Here is an 18,699-nt window from a genome sequence, read left to right on the forward strand (position 1 = left end):
TCTGCCACCCAAAAGATTCAGAGCAGAACTTAGATTGCATCTTGGTGTTCCAAATCCTCAGTCTGCTGAATATTCTGGAAATATGCCACAGTTCCAAAGTGTCTGCTGATAAAGTCATGATTTCATGAATAAGCATAATGTATTTTCACAAGGTCTGTATTCTCGAACTAGACTTCCAACCTCTTCATATCAAGCCACTGCTTTCCCACGACAGTTTAACCTTTGCAAGCCAAGCTGTCTTTGGTTCTCAGACTGTTTTAATCCTCGCTCCACTGCAGCCCTGAACTGATCACATAAGCATGACATTGACTGTTTATGCAGCCTAAGCTTGGTCCATGGGACAGTGCCCACCAACTTCAACCTGCCCTCCGCCAGCCCCTGCCAGCCTGCCTTCTTACTTACAACCTGTCAGGGTGTGGCTCTGTCCACCATTGGCTCTGGCTCCACCCACTGTTGGTCTTTCTGCTTTCAGCCCTACCAGTCTCGATAGGCACCAGCCACCACTGGGAAGACTACAAATCCCATGATGCTGTGTGATTGTACTCCAAACGTGCCTGCCCCCCACACAGATAAAATTGAGGCCTTTATTTAAAGTGAAAAATGGATGATCCATCACACAACAATCTCACACTCTGAATTTGGAAATGAAATTAACAATTGAATTCCTCCAGCAGGGTTTCATGCAGACCCAGTTTAGGGCCTTAGCTGCGCTTTAGGCAGAAAAAGGACTGAGGCTGTTGGAACATAGGGATCTGCTTTTTACCAAGTAAGACCATTGGCCTATTTAGCTCAGTACTGCCTACGCTGGCTGACAGCAGCTATCCAGCATTTCAGACAGGAGTCACTCCATGCGTATCTGCTGCTGCCAATTTATTGAACCTGTGGCCATCTGCATGCAAAACAGAAGCGCTGCACTGAGCTGTGGCCAGCCAGAAGAGGAAGCACTATTGCAAGAGAGAAGGCACAACGACCAGTCGCAGCAAACTTTCCATTTCCCTGGTGGGCATTTTCACAAACCCACATGAAACACTGGAACAGGGTGGCGGGAAAGGGAAGAGTAATCTCAGTTCTAGTATTTGTATTTCATCTTTCCTGGGAGCTCACACCCCAACCATGCATGACTGAGAAGGCTGAGGGGTGACATGATTGCACTCTTTAAGTACCTGAAGGGCTGTCACATAGAGGAGGGTACAGATTTGTTCTCTGCTGCCCCAGAGGGTAGGACTAGGTCTAATGGTTTTAAGTTGCAAGAGCATAGATTCAGACTGGACATTAGAAGGGACTTCTTGACAGTAAGGGCAGTTCGGCAATGGAACCGACTGCCTAGAGAGGTGGTGGGATCCCCTTCACTGGATGTCTTCAAGCAGAGGCTGGACAGCTATCTGCAGGAGATGCTCTAGCTGTGGATTTCCTGCTGTGAGCAGGGGGTTGGACTCGATGGCCTACAAGGCCCCTTCCAACTCTAGGATTCTATGATTCTATGACACCCAATTCCCTGCATTCCCCCTCCTTCAACTATATTTCTTTTGTAACACAAACAACTGCTGAGGTTGCAATGTTAAAAACAGTGGAACCAGTAGGAGCTTCTTCCCCTTTCCTCTCTGACTCGCTTTCCATTCAGAATCCCCCCTCCATCCAATTTGCTTTTCATCCTTCTGGGGACAAGATGCAAGCACCCAAAACTCCCCTCCCCCCAGGTAAAAAACAACTGGGGAACCGTTTTCAACAGTGACATGGCCAGAAATGAAAGGGTTACTTAAGCAGTAATACCCATCCTCTATCGATAATTTTGCTTAGCACCATTTGGTAATTTCAACCTGTGAAGGAATTGGACTTTACTGTCCTGGACTTTGTTGTTATATACCTTCAAGTTGATTAAGACTTATGGCAACCCTATGAATCAGTGACCTCCGCATCTGTCATGAACCACCCTGTTCAGATCTTGTAAGTTCAGGTCTGTGGCTTCCTTTATGGAATCAATCCATCTCTTGTTTGGCCTTCCTCTTTTTCTGCTTCCTTATGTTTTTCCCAGCATTATTGTCTTTAGTAAATCATGTCTTCTCATGATGTGTCCAAAGTGTGATAACCTCAGTTTCATCATTTTAGCTTCTAGTGATAGTTCTGGTTTAATTTGTTCTAACACCCAATTATTTGTCATCGTCCCCCCCCCCCAGTCCATGGTATGTGCAAAGCTCTTCTCCAACACCACATTTCAAATGGGTTGATTTTTCTCTTGTGTGTTTTTACTTATTTTTTCATTGAGGGTTATAGCATTAACCTGCCCAAATTACTTGGTCAGCCTGCTCATCTGACCTGACCTACAGGCATAAATATCAAAGACTGGGAAACCAGAACATTGTGTATGTAACATCACATCTCAGTCTGTGGGATTCAGAACTTCCTGTGACCTCCTGGGGTGAGATACATGATTGACAAGGAGTCTTTATCAAGGAGTAGCCATCCTGGAAGCAAGCAGTTCAAGGTGGGACTTCTAAGATAACAAAGCCTTGAGACCAAGATGGATCTCAGCGTGATAAGGAGAAGCCTGGTAAGTGGGGTGGGGGTGGGAGTGGGGAGGATGACGAGGAGGCAAAAACCAAAAGAAAAGGCTATTGCTCAAGAGTAGATTCTCCCGTTTCAGCTAAGAGAAGTAGATGGCGATTTAGTCTACCCCATTTTGTTATTTTGCTCCAAAGAGGAATATACTGATTTTCTCTAATTTTGGGGCATTGCATTTATTTCTCTAAAACATGTGCATGTCTTAAACTCCACAGTTTTTCTGTCTTAGTAACAGTAGCGTAGTTGCGAATTCAGAAGTGAAGGGTCCCTTCATGATAGTCACAGCTATGCCCCTTCTAAGATTATACAACCTTCTACTATTTTAATCTGGCCAGGTTTGCATAGTGCTTTCTGCTTCTGTCTCTCCAGGCTAATGCCTTCTCCCACAACAACAGATGTCCCTAGGACCTAATCAGCATGAAAGGGGAGTGTGTTACCTACTGAGAAGAGTCTTCTCAGTGGCTGACTCACTTCCGTTCACACTGACTGGCTCCAATCAGCAGGAAAGGACAAGGAAGCATGTTAGAAGATTCTTTTCAGTGGCCAACACATTCCCCGTTCATGCTGATTGGTTCAAAGGATGCTGGAGATATAGGGACCCTGCAGGGACCTGGCTCCCCAAAAAGTGTTCTAAAATCCCCCGAGACCCTGGACAACTACATCTCTGCTTAATAAATTCTTCACTTGTCCATAAACCTGGTGTGGTCTCTCTATTTCTACCATCCACATTTACAGTCATAATACTGAACTACGTGGAGAAGCTTCAGAGAGACTGCAGGGAAATGTGGAGGCTGTTGATAAGGGGCGGCCTTGTGGAAAATATTTAAATCCTTATCTGGTGGCAGCAAGCTCTTTAAGAGATAAGAGTGGGCTGAGCAGAGGAGTATGCTTTGCTGTGGCCAGATTTCCCTTCCTCAGGAGCCACGGAACCCATCACAGGGCCTTAGACAGAGAAAGGTTTGAGTCTGGCAGCCGCATGAACATCCGAATGCCCCACGAGACCCATTCCTAGAGTCTCCTTTACATGTTGTCATTGTGACTCTCCAGCTTAGATGACTTGAACCTCCTGCTTTAAATGTTTTAATTGCTGTTTTAGCTCTTGTAATTGCCGGGCTGTTATAATGGGCTTGTTATATTGCACATTTTAATTGTGGACATTTCCTAGGTTTTGATGGAACTGTTGTATTGTTATTTTAATTCTGTACATGTGTGTATTGTAACTGGTTTTAAATGTAAACCACTTAAAAGCCACCTTGGCAATTATGTGTTATATAAATTAAACAACAATGCTGCTCTGTGACTGTAATAACTGGCATAACATCACCACCACCGTCACAATGGTTAATAACAGTGCTGGGTGTTGTTTTTTTTAAAAAGTAGATGTGCTAGTTTGAGGGGGGGAAATTACTGGCCCCAAATTAGCCACAGAGACTTCAGATTTTGGTTTTCCAGTCTCCACATCTAGGATGCCAGCCGCTTCCATTTGTTCCACCCCATCCCCAAATCTGTAGCACAGGCACTCCAAGTCTGCACACGGATGCAAAGTCCTGCTTCGTGCCTCTGACGAGCTCCTAGCTGGTGCAAGGATGTGTGGGTGGTGTGGAATGGGGTGAAACCACTTTCAGGAAGCATTTAAACCAGTTCCCCTTTCCAAGTGTGTCACTCAAAAACCACATGCCAGCTCTCAGTTTCCTTTGTTGCTACGAGCAAAGCGTTCAGGACTATAAATATTGTAAGGTTTTGTTTTGAAAGGAGCTTATGGGAAGCAGCAGAATGGCAGGGGAGTATTTTCAATTAACATTGCAGAATGCAAAAAATCCATGCTGGCTAGTATACAGCCACTCTTGTGGCTGTATACTTTTAAAAATTGCACTCTGGCAAACTGTGCCCCTTAAGGGGCCCAAATCATTTTGCAGTGGTTCAGAGCTCCTGAGAAGTACACAGAGTTCTGCCTCATGCACAAATGGACGGGGAAATTTCCCCAGCATGCATTGCTACCTCATATGCTAGGTACTATATACCATTACAGAGCTGATGGATTGAACTCTGGAGAGACTATTCCCATGGGGAATAAAACAATGTTTTACACAATAAAACAATGTTTGCATTACCAATGAGAACCAATGGGAACCCTATAAAGTAGATTAGGCAGAAAGTTTACCACCTTTAACTAAGAGCTGGAAATACAGAGATTCAAGGATCACACGTGTGCATTCCCAGCCAATTTAATTAATTTGTTTGACTTGTATTCACAGGCTCATTTTTCTCCTTCATTTATTTTTCTCAGGCAGAGGTCGAACAAATACTCACAAATGCTCAAGGGTTGCCCAAATGTCAGATTTTTCTGTTCAACATTTTGACAGTGATATTTCACACTCCTGATGTGCATTTCAAATGTGAACATTCTGCTTCAACATCCAAGTGCCTCCCTAGGTGCATCTGCCTGGGAGTAAGCCGCATTTGCAAGATTCACAAATATACACAGGATTGGGCTATTATATTTCTGGGTGTCTCCACGGTTTTGATTTTCACAGACAGTAAAATAAGTACCCTCACTGGAGCTCTTCTGAATCGGACCTAAAGTCTTCCCAGGCTAGAAATGTTTATTTTTATTTATTTTCAGAGCTTGGAAGAATCCTTTGAAAAAGGAATAAATTAGCATTACTGTTACATGGCCTCAAAAAGGAATAAATTACCATTACAGTTACAACTGTTCTGAAAGAAATTGATTACCTTACCGTTATTTAAAAGTAATCATTACAATTACAGTTAAGTTACTTTAAAAAAATAACCTAGAGTGCCTACAAGGTACTGGCCTTGGCTGCTGCACACCTGAGCAGTCTAAAACATTAAAAATAAACACACACACAGGTAGTAGAATAATTCTTTTTATCCATAAGACAGTAATGATGGTCGCTGGTAAGGGAGGTGGGGAGGGAGGCAGAGGCCACTACTCAGATCTTTGCACGTCAAACAAAGTGCAACTGCCCTCCCAGCCAGCAAGCATAATCTGTCTCACTCAACCACCTCCCAGACCCTGCCCTGCCACCAACTAAGGCACACATACCCACACAAACATTTTCCCCAGGATGCAAAAATGTTAAAACACTGCAAATGCAGCAAAGTAGTCAGCAAGAGTGGTGGAGGCTGCTTCACGTGCCAAGTGAAAACACAGTATTAACACACACACATACGTTGTCGTCTCTCACCTCCACAGTTCTTTATCTCCATTCTGTTGCTGCCACCTCCTCCTCCATCCCCATCCTTGCCCTCCGGCTCCTTTCTCCCTTCAGTCTGCTCTTCATCACCAACATCGATTTTTTAAACAATTGTTTCCTCCGCTCCATCTATCTTGCTCTCCACTTCTCTCCTCATCACCCCCTCAACACCCACAGAGCACGAGGGAAGAGCGATGCTGCACAGAAGCCCAGTTTGAGGCACATGGTTTTAATCCACGAATCAGAGGAGCAGAAGGCATCCCCGGCTCTCCCCCTAGAAATGCCCAAAAGTAATGCTGGAAACATTACAATTACTCTTAGAAGCAATAAAATTACTCCTATTACAATCAAAATGTAAATTACCCTCAAAAAAGTAATGAATTACCAGTAATTCATTTTTTTGGGAACTAATTACTTTCAAACTCTGTTTATTCGTCAGACAGCCTAGCTCTCTGGAGAGTTTGCAAACCCATTAAAAGTACAAAAACAAAATAATTCCAACAGTTAAAATGAGAACAAACCAATTATATATAATAGAGACAGGAAGGAACCATCTAAAAACTCAAGCACAGCAGTTAAAAAAAATTAAAACCAACAAGGAAATAATTTGGTGCGCAAATCTAAAAGGACCAGATAAAGTATGTCCTCTGTAATTCAAAGACCTTCAGAATTTGCAGTGCAGACTCACTTCCTAATAGGAATGCTCCTATACAAGGTTGCAGGCAGCCGTACCTTCCACCAGCAGCCTATCCCTTCCCAACATATTCCCTCTCTTGTTTTTCTATTCCCTCCCCTGCAATTATACTCAATCTTCCATGGTTGCTAAGCATGTCCACCCCTCACTGGGTTGCTTTTTTGAGGAAGAGGGTGTTGCACCCTTGGTTTCTTCGTGTTATTCTTCTGCAAACCTTGGATCCCCCATCTCTACATACACCGATAACTCTCTTATTGCTCAGTGCAGAGCCTGGAAAAGTTACTTTTATAAACTACAACTCCCATCAGCTCCAGCCAGCATGGCCACTGGAATGGGCTGATGGGAGTTGTAGTTCAAAAAAGTAACTTTTTCAAGCTCTGGTGCCCCGTTTCCATCAGCACTCACAACCTGAGTTGCTATTAGAAGGAGCAATGTTGAAAGAATGCTAAGTGTTCAACCTATTGTAGGAAGGAAGGAATCCATCCCAGAGATGTTACTTCTACCAAGAATTTCAGCAATGGTGGTTCAGTTCTGAAAGTCACCAACAAACATTTTTTGAGAGCAAATATCTTGTTGTTGGTCACAGACTAGACTGGCGATTCTAGAACAGGTGACATCAACTTTTTTTGGGGGGGCAGTGGGCATATTTGGATTCTTGGGAAAGTGTCGTGGGCACCAGTCACAAAATGGCTGCCATGGGGTCGTGGCATAACACAAAACATCCAAGTGTTCACTGCAGAAGAGGCTGAGCCCAGTGCAAATAGGAACCGAGCAGGAAATGCAAATACAGCATCTCGTACATTGTGGGTTTTTGAGGGGAAGTTTACCGAGACCTTTTGTAGCCGCTGCCATGAGAGGTAGTGCCAAGCACATCGATGCTGCATTGCCAACCCCTGTTCTACAGCCTTTTCCAACCTTTGGGTCCCCAGACTACAATTCCCACCATTGGCCATGGTGGCTAGGACTGATGGGAGTTGTAGTCCAACAACATCTGGGGACACAAAGATGGGGAAAGGCTGTATCTGGAAATTAATTCAGCATGTACGAGCCAACCCACCTTCACTTGGCAGTGTGACAACTGGCATTCTTCTGGCCCATTGCACAGTGATTACTTCCTCCACCCATCATGTTTCGGATGTTTATGGTTCCAGATGTACCTGAGGATCACATAGTCACTTAGCAGTATGGCAACACCACCACCAGTGTTTCCTTTCATATCAGTGTGATTCTCCTTGGTAACGTCTAGCAATCTCTAGAGGAAGGGCTGCAGCTCAATGGCAGACCATCTGCTTTGCATGAAGAAGGCCCCAGGCTCAATCCCTGGTGTCTCCAGGTAGAGATCCCTGAAACTCTGCATAGCTGCTGCAAGTCAGTATAGACAATATTGAGCTAGGTGAACCAACGGTCTGATTCTGTATACAGCAGCTTCCTACATTCTTACGTTTCTGTTAGAGTGCAATGTGGCCAACATTATCATTACTACATATTATTTTTCCTCTGTTAAACCTGACACTTATGATTATAAATATATATTATTACATTTCTATCCCCACTTTCCTTCAAGCTCAAGGTGGCATACGCAGTTCTTGCAGCAGGGGCTTCAGGGTCACTGATAGATATACACAAATCCCATGCCCTCCCCCTTAAAAGAAGTAATGGGAAGCTGTGCCTGAGGTCTGCCCTGCGTTATTTTTAACGGATTAACTTCTGCAGTGTAATCACCGCCCACTTTAACAGGACAACAAAGTGGGTTTGGTGACCCTTATGGTCGTGAAGAGACTTCTGCTTTGAGCCTGGATGAATGCCATGGTGTGAGGATCTCACTGCCCTGGCTGCATTTGACCCCATTTCTTCTAGATGTCAATCTCATGTGGATACCTATTTTGACACCTGGAGGGCTTATATTAACTTACATGTTTAATTTGAGACTGAGGTACTGGTAGTTATTGTATCCATAATGTGAGCTGATGCAGGGGGGAGGTATTATTTATATGTATATTTCTTTTTCTTTCATTCGGATTTTTTCTGATTCTTTTTCTTCTTGGTTAATTTTGCTACTAAAAATTAATAATAAAGAAAGCTACGTGTGGCATAGTGGTTAAGGTGTTGGACTACTACTTGGGAGACCCGGGTTCAAATCCCCACACAGCCATGAAGCTCACTGGGTGACCTTGGGCCAGTCACTGCCTCTCAGCCTCATGAAAACCCCAGTCATAGGGTCGCCATAAGTCCGAATCGACTTGAAGGCAGTACATAAAACAAAACGTATCATAGGTGAATAAGCTGAACAAGTTAGGCAAGGCAAGCACACATCCCCGTTTGCAAATTATGCCTGTTTGCCCTGCAGAAGTGGCAAACACCTTGCAGAGCACTGAAGCCCCACCCACTGGTCTCTAGGCAGCCTCTTCAGTCCCCAAAATCTCTCCAGATATTGCCCACCTGCTCCCAGCCATAAGGGCTGAAAAGCTAAGGTTCCATAGGTGCTAAACTCTGCTGAAGCCAAACTCCATGCACATGCAGTGTAGTGGCTATAGAACTGCAGATAAGCACATGTAATCTCCCAAGTGATCAACTGAAGGCCACAGATCTGCTTGATGGAAAATGCAATATATTGTTGCTTTTAGGGCAGCAGTGACACCTTTTGCTCTCTCCCTATCCCCACCCTAGCAACAGCTAGATAATGGGATGATGTAGCTGATACAGAGAAATATTGCTAATGTTATTTCCAGAACACTGGTGAGTCAGCAGCCTATCACCAGGAAGGGAGCGGTCACCTCAAGAAGAGAGGTTAATTTCTACTTGCTGAGTTTTTAAATAGCTGCATAAGTCTTATTCTATAGGTGGAATACCTCCATGCTGCTGTGTAGGCCCAGTGCCAGTACGAATTAAGCACAGATACATGATGCAAAAAGCATCAAAGGCCATCTAGTCCAGCCCATCAGTCTGTGAACTCCAGACCTCAGGGTATCACAAGCAGGGAGGCATCCCACCGAATAGTCCAAGTGAAGGACACAACTCCGGGTAACTCATACCTGCAAGCTAAGCTAATACAAGGAAAGGCAGAAGACCTCCAATTTTCCTCCATGATCCCATTCTCCCCCAGAACCTGGGTGGATCTCCAGGTTGTCTACAGAGTAGCGTGCTCCAGTGGTGGCCCCTTACTGGGGCCAGAATTAAGCTGCTTTGCCCATTATGTTTTGGATGTGCAGTCAAAGCAGTTCACCCACATCCTTAAAAATGTAGCGCAAGTAAGGCACACACTTGCATCATGCAGGTTTGAGGAAGCTGAGATTGGATGAGGCACCCCAGTGAGTTTATTGTGGCAAGCCCATGTTGGCAGCCATATAACCCACGACAGGGGTCTCAGCTTCTTCACCACCTGGAAACAAGGTGTGCAAAGAGAGAGGCAAATATCCCTAAGCACGCTTGCTCTCTGTCTCTCCCCCGGAACTTATTTTCAGCACAGATTAGGAGCTTCGCCCACCTTCTTTTCTCCATTTTTATTATTGCCAATGGCCAATGTGAAATAAACTATCACACAGCCTGCTAGGAACATAGAAAAGTGCTTTGCATCGGGTCAGACTGGATCCAGTATTGCCTACCTTGACTGACAGTAGGGCTTTCCCAGTCCTGCCTAGAGATGCCAGGGATTGAATCTGGAATGGACTGCAGGCAAAGCAGGTGCTCTGCCACTGAGCTACAGCCCTCCCCAAACTTGTGGTAGTTCCTGTAGCCAATATGATGATCCAGCAGATTGAGCAACTGTGTGCCAGGCTCCACTCAGTTTATCCGTGCACCAGCCAAACTACATAGGACCTCACATCCAGACTCAGTGAAGGGTCAGCATAGCTCTTATTGGATCATGAAGTAGTGTAGGCTCCAGCATCACTTTTCACCTTGCAACTCCACCTAGCTGCATTCTGGGATAGTACAAGAGCTTCCAACCATCACTCCATACGACACACCATGCACATCCTCAGTGATGCAGCTGGATGGGGACACACATACCACGCTGCCTTAAAAGGGACTTGCCCTGCCACACGTAGAGATTTTACGGAAAAGGTGCAAATCTCTCCTGAGATCCTGAGGATGCTTTGAACAGGGCAGGGACCCTGTGGCCCTCCACGTGCTGTTGGAGTACCATTCTCATCTGCTCCAGCCAGGCTGGGTCAGGGACAGTTGGCATTGTAGTCCAACATCTGGAGGGCCACGGATTCCCCATCACTACTTTAGAACAAGCCAGCTACTTGAAAGAGAACTGTGGATTTGAATAGCACCACAAGCCCACTTTTACAAAACATACAGTCCATATTTTATGTGAGGGCCTGCTTCCTTCACTTCTGGTTTAGAACTAAACCACCACAAACTATGGCGTACAAAGATCCTACACGGATATCACCAGATAAGGAAGGATTTCATCATTCAGAGCTGGTATTCTAGACTAATACTAAAAGAGCTCTATTGCGCCACCATCTCTGAAGATCAGGCAGGCATCAGGCTTCATGGCTCGTGCTACTGAACCCTGCTTGTGAACTCTAATTGTCCTTTCATGGGATACAAGAGATCAGGGGTTTCAGTTTGAGAGATGAAATATAAAAGATAACTCACAAGCACAACTTTGTAACTCAAGAGTTAAGGCCAGCGGTATCTGGCAGACTAAAAAGCTCATGGGTTGCATGTGCTAATTTAGCTGTCATGGTTTCATGTTTTTCCTGTTTACGAATTCAGGCTGCATTCTCTGTGGGTAAGCAAGCATTCCAACTTGATAGGAGTGTAAAGAGAGCATTATTGTGGCTTCTCTCTCCTCCTCCCTTTTTTCAAGATTTTTTTTGATAAAAGGCAGATATCTCACTTAATGCATCTGATTGCAGGAAGATCAGTGGAGACAATCAGAGATACCTCTCAGTTTAAGATGCATGCCTGCAGTTTTTCAAGTATCTTGTTTCCATTTGACTTTTTTCATTTTTAATCAGGTCAGCAGTCCTCACTTACTGTGAAAGAGCAGACTTGTTAAGGAGACAGAGTAGATCCCTTAAAATAGATGATTACAAATGGTAAACATTTGGAAACATTACCGCATGCGTAATTACAATTAAACATGTTTTAGGTGCACACACTAAGATATATATTCAGTTATGCATATTATCTGCAGGAATATGAAAAGTTCTTGTGTGAAAGTTAGTACCACATTAAGCATGTATTTCTGTTTTGCACGATTCGTCTTATTAATATAGACATAAGAACATAAGAAGAGCCTGCTGGATCAGGCCAGTGGCCCATCTAGTCCAGCATCCTGTTCTCACAGTGGCCAACCAGGTGCCTGGGGGAAGCCCGCAAGCAGGACCCGAGTGCAAGAACACTCTCCCCTCCTGAGGCTTCTGGCAACTGCTTTTCAGAAGCATGCTGCCTCTGACTAGGGTGGCAGAGCACAGCCATCATGGCTAGTAGCCATTGATAGCCCTGTCCTCCATGAATTTGTCTAATCTTCTTTTAAAGCCATCCAAGCTGGTGGCCATTACTGCGTCTTGTGGGAGCAAATTCCATAGTTTAACTATGCACGGAATTGGGAGTTGGAGGTACCGCTTGGCGGTGGCTCCGCTCCTACTTCGCGGATCGTCTCCAGAAGGTAGGGCTTGGGGAACATTACTTGATGCCCTGGACTCTCCATTGTGGAGTCCCGCAGGGATCGGTCCTGTCCCCTATGCTCTTTAACATCTATATGAAGCCGCTGGGAGCGGTCATCAGGAGCTTTGGAGTGCGTTGTCACCAGTATGCTGATGACACGCAACTCTATTTCTCCTTTTCATCTTCTTCAGGTGAGTCTGTTAACGTGCTGAACCGTTGCCTAGCCGCGATAATGGACTGGATGAGAGCTAACAAACTGAAGCTCAATCCTGACAAGACTGAGACGCTGTTGGTGGGTGCCTTCTCGGCCCAGGTGGTGGATGTTCAACCTGTTCTGGATGGGGTTACACTCCCCCTGAAGGAACAGGTTCGTAGCTTGGGGGTCCTTTTCGATCCATTCCTGTCTCTTGAGGCTCAGGTGGCCTCGGTGGCACGGAATGCGTTCTACCATCTTCGGTTGGTAGCCCAGCTGCGCCCCTATCTGGATAATGTTGACCTCGCCTCAGTCGTCCATGTTCTGGTAACCTCGAGATTGGACTACTGCAATGCACTCTACGTGGGGCTGCCTTTGAAGACAATTCGGAAACTACAGCTAGTGCAAAACGCAGCAGCCAGACTGCTGACGAGGACCAGACGGTCCGCACATATAACACCTGTTCTGGCGCGTTTGCACTGGCTACCTATTTGTTTCCGGGCCAGATTCAAAGTGCTAGTTTTGACTTATAAAGCCTTACACGGTGCGGGACCACAATACCTTGCGGAACGCCTCTCCCGCTATGAACCTACCCGCTCACTACGTTCAACATCTAAGGCCCTCCTCCGAGTCCCGTCCCATAGGGAAGCTTGGAGGGCTGTTACTAGATCTAGGGACTTTTCAGTAGTGGCCCCCGAATTGTGGAACAGTCTCCCCAATGAGGTGCGCCTGGCGCCTACTCTTCTATCTTTTCGGCGCCAGGTTAAAACCTTTTTATTCTCCCAGGCATTTTAATTGCTTAATGTTAAGTTAATTTTATATCAAGTTGTTAAATGCTTAAGCTGTCTGTTTTAGGGATTTTATCTGATTTCTTTTTTACTGTATTGTATTTTATTCCTTGCTGTGAACCGCCCAGAGAGCCATAGGCTAGGGGCGGTATAGAAATGGAATGAAATAAATAAATAAATAAAGAAGTACTTCCTTTTGTCTGTCCTGAATCTTCCAACATTCAGCTTCTTTGAATGTCCACGAGTTCTAGTATTATGAGAGAGGGAGAAGGACTTTTCTCTATCCGCTTTCTCAATGCCATGCATAATTTTATACACTTCTATCATGTCTCCTCTGACCCGCCTTTTCTCTAAACTAAGAAGCCCCAAATGCTGCAACCTTTCCTTGTAAGGGAGTCGCTCCATCCCCTTGATCATTCTGGTTGCCCTCTTCTGAACCTTTTCCAACTCTATCATATCCTTTTTGAGATGAGGCACAGTATTCCAAATGCGGCCGCACCATAGATTTATACGACGGCATTATGATACCGGCTGTTTTATTTTCAATACCTTTCCTAATTATCCCTAGCATGGAATTTGCCTTTTTCACAGCTGCCGCACACTGGGTCGACATTTTCATTGTGCCGTCCACTACAGCCCCAAGGTCTCTCTCCTGGTCGGTCACCGCCAGTTCAGACCCCATGAGCGTATATGTAAAATTAAGATGTTTTGCTCCAATATGCATAATTTTACACTTGTTTATATTGAATTGCATTTGCCATTTTTCCGCCCATTCACTCAGTTTGGAGAGGTCTTTTTGGAGCTCTTCACAATCCCTTTTTGTTTTAACAACCCTGAACAATTTAGTGTCGTCAGCAAACTTGGCCACTTCACTGCTCACTCCTAATTCTAGATCATTAATGAACAAGTTGAAAAGTACAGGTCCCAATACCGATCCTTGAGGGACTCCACTTTCTACAGCCCTCCAGTAGGAGAACTGTCCGTTTATTCCTACTCTCTGCTACCTCTCCTCTTATTCCATGACTGCTAAGCTTCCTCAGAAGCCTTTGGTGAGGTACCTTGTCAAACGCTTTTTGAAAGTCTAAGTACACTATGTCCACTGGATCACCTCTATCTATATGCTTGTTGACACTCTCAAAGAATTCTAATAGGTTACTGAGACAGGACTTTCCCTTGCAGAAGCCATGCTGGCTCTGCTTCAGCAAGGCTTGTTTTTCTATGTGCTTAGTTAATCTAGCTTTAATAATACTTTCTATCTCTTGCAGTGGCCCGTTCTTCCTCTGCCATGGGAGTTTTTGTCTTCCTCGTTCAAGCTAATGCCAAAGCTGCAGATGCCCTGCCCTTTCAGCCCTCATGGGGGGTGGGGGAAGGGAAGGGGTCACTTCTTTGTCGACACTGCATAGCTCCAGCTACTTCTAATTCCCATGAAGCTAAACCTCATCCTACTTTTAGTGGTTTCCTTGGCGTGTACCTGCAAGCATGTAAGGATGCATGGCTGCCTTTGGCCATAATTCAATGCCATAAAAAGAAGGAATATTTGACCCAAAGAAGAGTCCATACCGTTCAGAGAGAAGGGAGCAACCAAAGAGGAAAGAGAAAGCAACTCGGCAGAAGTACATCAGAGAGGAGATGTGAGCTGGCCTAGGCCTTACCGGGAACCAAGGAAACCGAACAAGGTTCAGCATGACCTTGCATGACAAATGTGACAGAATTAAAACACCAACCTTAGCTGTAGAGAACCTGGTAACCAGAAATCTATTCCCCCTGCCTCCCATAACAAGCAACACCAAAAGAAAATGAGTAGAAGCACTGGCAGTAACAGTCTTAAGATATTTATTTTTTTTCTGCAGTAGAAAAAGATACAGGTTAGCAATTCAACTATAAAAAAGTGCAAAAACCCTTAAATTCAAGTATCAAATAAATAAACAAAAAAGCTACACACACACACAAAAACAATGATTGAAATGTTCTTATAAATTATTTCTAAGCTACTATGATCTGGAAGAGTAAAGGCACGCTACTAAAAACCAATTATTTATCAGAAACCTTTTTTAATCTTCATGAGATCACTGGCATTTCAGATATATAGAAACAGTCATATGTTAGCTAGGAAGGACATCTAGAGATGCTAATTGAAACTCATGAAGCATATTTTGCTTAATTGCAAAACTGCCTGAGTAATCTATTCACACAATTTCTAACTTAAACAGGGAAGGTGGTGAAATATTCACTATGTATGATAGTTTTTTATTGAAACAGAAGGTTGCTTGTTTGTTTTCAACATCATTCCCAAGGTACTTTTCTTCCTAAAATGCGGTTGGTGATTTTCTGCAGAGAAAGAAAATAATCTGTTAGTCTTATGATCACTACAATGCCATGACGATACCCATACCTAGAGGGCAAAGCTCCTATTGCCACCAAGCATCCATCCTCTGCCCCACTCCTAGCAGGGGGAGGAGGAGAGGGTAGGGCTACAAATGGGAAATGAGAAAGCTCAATGTGTACCACAGAAATAGAAGATGAGGGAGGCTGGGAGAAGGCCGAAAGCAAGTATAGCACAAAACATTATGAACATGAGAAGACCCTGACTCCTGGACCGGACCAGTGGCCCCTCCGGTCCAGCATCCTATTCTCACAGTGGCCAACCAGATGCCTGCGCAGGACCTGAGCGCAGTGGCAGCACTCTTTCAACTTGTGGTTCCCAGCAACTGCCATTCAGATGCTTCTTGCCTCCCAACAGTATGGACAGACAGTTGCTCATTTTAATATTTAAGTGGTGCTTTTTGATAAAAAATACTGAAGAGGCACCTCTGTACCCTGGCCTTTGATACCTAAGATTTATATGTTTATGACCCACCCTATTTCTGTAAGTGGTTTCAAATTGTTTTGAAAGAAGTACTTGCAACCCACCCTGGGTCAAGGGTGGGTAATAAAATGAAACAAACAACGTTTTCCATGTGGCACGATGGGGGTGCTATTCAAGAGAAGCAAGTCCAATACAAGCCCTCAAGACTCGGGAAGCTAGTTTCACAGGTTTTGGATTCCGGCCTGTTATAAACCCATCCTGATCGAAAAATCAAAGTTCCTCAGTCAGGGTGCCATCACAGAAAAGGCCCTCCCCATACAGCCTCTGTGGGCAAGGACCCAGAAGAAGAGCTTTCCAGAAAGATCTCAAACAAATCAGGCAGCTTAACGTGGGAGGAGGAGGAAGTCCTTAAAATAATCTTGTCGTAAGCTACTTACAGCTTTAATAATAGATAGAGGAACCTTGAATTGGACTCAAGAGTTGGACTAGGAGCGAGTATATTCCTCTTTCAACAAGCCTTAAGCAGAGACTTATCCCAGTCTGCGTCTGTGTTGGGATTGCTTTTTAAGATCTTTTTAAAGATGTTTTGTTTTAATATATTTTGAAGTATGTTTTTAAGATGTTATAAAGTGTTTTTAGTGTTTTGTTTACTGTCCTAGCCTCCTTCTGGGAGGAAGGGATGGATATAAATTTAATTACTATTGTTATTGTTAATAATAATAATATCATTTTTTTAGTATTATTGCAACAGAAAAGCATGATATAAATATTAAACCCAATCTAATGTATATCTATTTTACCACTGGGGATATGCATTCCATATACCCATTCCCGGCTAGTAACCTTATTGTTACCTTTTGAACTACAATTTCAAACAGTCTTTAAGAGCAGCCCCAGATACAATGCAATATGATATATGACCAGCTGGCTCTCCAGGAGGTTAGAGCAGCCACATGGGAAGTTTTAAGTGATCATGTGATTCTACTGCCAGTAATGCAAGAATAGCAAGGCAAGAGAGTCGCATCCAGCTGGCCTTGGAGTTGGCCTGAAATTAGATTTGCACATGTCAGACATTGTTCACACACCATCATATCCAGATGGCATCAGGCATTTATACCTTCTTCCCTAGCCTCATCTGAAGGATGCAAATAGCGAAGCATCAAATTGGCCCTAAAATTGTGGTGATTCCCAAGATCGCCACGGTCAATGGGGAAATCCCTGATGAAAGACCAGAATGACTCTGCATCAATATAGCATATGGGAATCACTAGGAAAGTGGGGGGAAATGTGCATTTGCAGGCTCAAGGCAGCTGCCAGCCACTGTAGACAGCTGGATCTCAAGGCTCCACATGTGGAAGCAGCAGAAGAGGGAGACAGACCAGGAAGGCCACAAGGTGGGAGCCTGGAGGCTGAGGATCCCACCATGCAGCTTTACAAAGTGTAGCTGGCCATTTCATTATGTTTACTGCAGTGCCACCTAGTGGCTGAAGTCCAATTCACAACTATTACTTCCCCCTTTTCCAACAGGTGGTTCACTGCGGCTGGGCAGGTGAATGCGAGCAGCCTTTCCTTGCTCTCCCCTTTAATGCTTCCTTTGCTCAAGCTTCAGCTTCCATATTGGTCAGACGAACTGGTCTGGTGGAAGGTGATGGTGGGAAGAGCCTCTTCCCCCACTTTTTTAAAAGCCACCTAATTCAAATGGCCAGCCAACGACTACTGTCCTCAGCTCCTTCTCACCCTCAACTGCCAGCACCCTGCAGAAGCTCTCAGATGCCACTGGTCATTCCGAGAAGCTTGGTGAGTAAGTGAAGATGGGGAGATGACAACAAAGCCAGCATAGTGTAGTGGTTAAGAGTCCTGGGCTAGGATTGGGGAGACCCAGGTTCAAATTCCCATTCAACCATGAAACACACTGGGTGACCTCGGAACAGTCATCAGCTCTCAGTCTAACCTACTTCACAGCGGATGCAAGAGAGCTGTAATGGTATGCTGCACTGGCCCGTCATGATATCCAGATTGTGATTCTTGTACCTGTACCAAAGTCCATCAGCTTCAGGAAGCTATGAATATTCTCACTCACTACATCCTGTTATAAGACTACTTCAAGAGCAAGGCAAGATCCTCTGGGGGGAGAAGGAGAGGAGGAGGAGAGAGATTGACCTCATCACTCCCGTTACCATAGGCTCTTTTTAAAAATCACTGCATGGCCTTTAACGGGTCAGTTCTCATCACAGGATGCAGCAGTAAAAGGAGCTAAATTTTAGTTTTACTGGGCATTTCAAAGAGCTATTCACTACACTTATCTAACAAGCTCAGTTCGCCAACACACACACACACACACACACACACACAGAGAGAGAGAGAGAGAGAGAGACAGAGAGAGAGAGAGGAAAGTCCAATCGGTTCTGCGCTGACATTCGTCCCATCCAGTGCCTGTGCCAGCAGGAGGGGTTAGAAGGTCAACAATGCAGTTTTATTTTGTTTTATAAATCATGGTGCAAAGTTTGGATTTATGGATGCTCATACCCTGATTTCATAAAAGTGAAAGACTGTTAGCTCCTGAGATGTTTATGGCAAGGATTTATGGACCTTTTCTGTGTTGCAAATTTCATTTTATGTAATAATCTGAGACACAGTTAACTTGCAGCCACTTTGCTACATGCGTCATTAAATCCCAAGCCACAGGGAAAGCTTCTTCCAGGAACACTGTCCCTATAAGGCCTGTTATGGCTTCTTGCCCTCCAGGAATCTACTTGGGCAGAACAAGTGGGGTATAAAATGCAATCAATGCGAGCATATAGAGCAGGGATGGGGAA

At 44.6% G+C, this 18,699-nt stretch overlaps 1 protein-coding gene across 3 annotated transcripts in view; it reads right to left on the reverse strand.

Moving 5' to 3' along the window:
- Positions 1-14,942: 14,942 nt before the first annotated feature.
- The window catches only part of ALMS1 (ALMS1 centrosome and basal body associated protein), a 105,789-nt gene continuing 102,032 nt past the window's right edge, over positions 14,943-18,699 (reverse strand). For all 3 annotated transcript variants that reach the window (XM_061583567.1, XM_061583566.1, XM_061583568.1), the window contains one exon: positions 14,943-15,405. In XM_061583567.1, coding sequence (XP_061439551.1) covers positions 15,361-15,405 — 45 coding nt within the window. In that variant the 3' untranslated portion in view covers positions 14,943-15,360. The remainder of the gene's footprint in view (positions 15,406-18,699) is intronic.

The sequence above is a fragment of the Rhineura floridana genome, chromosome 9 (genome assembly GCF_030035675.1).
Source record: "Rhineura floridana isolate rRhiFlo1 chromosome 9, rRhiFlo1.hap2, whole genome shotgun sequence".
NCBI classification, from domain to species: domain Eukaryota; kingdom Metazoa; phylum Chordata; class Lepidosauria; order Squamata; family Rhineuridae; genus Rhineura; species Rhineura floridana.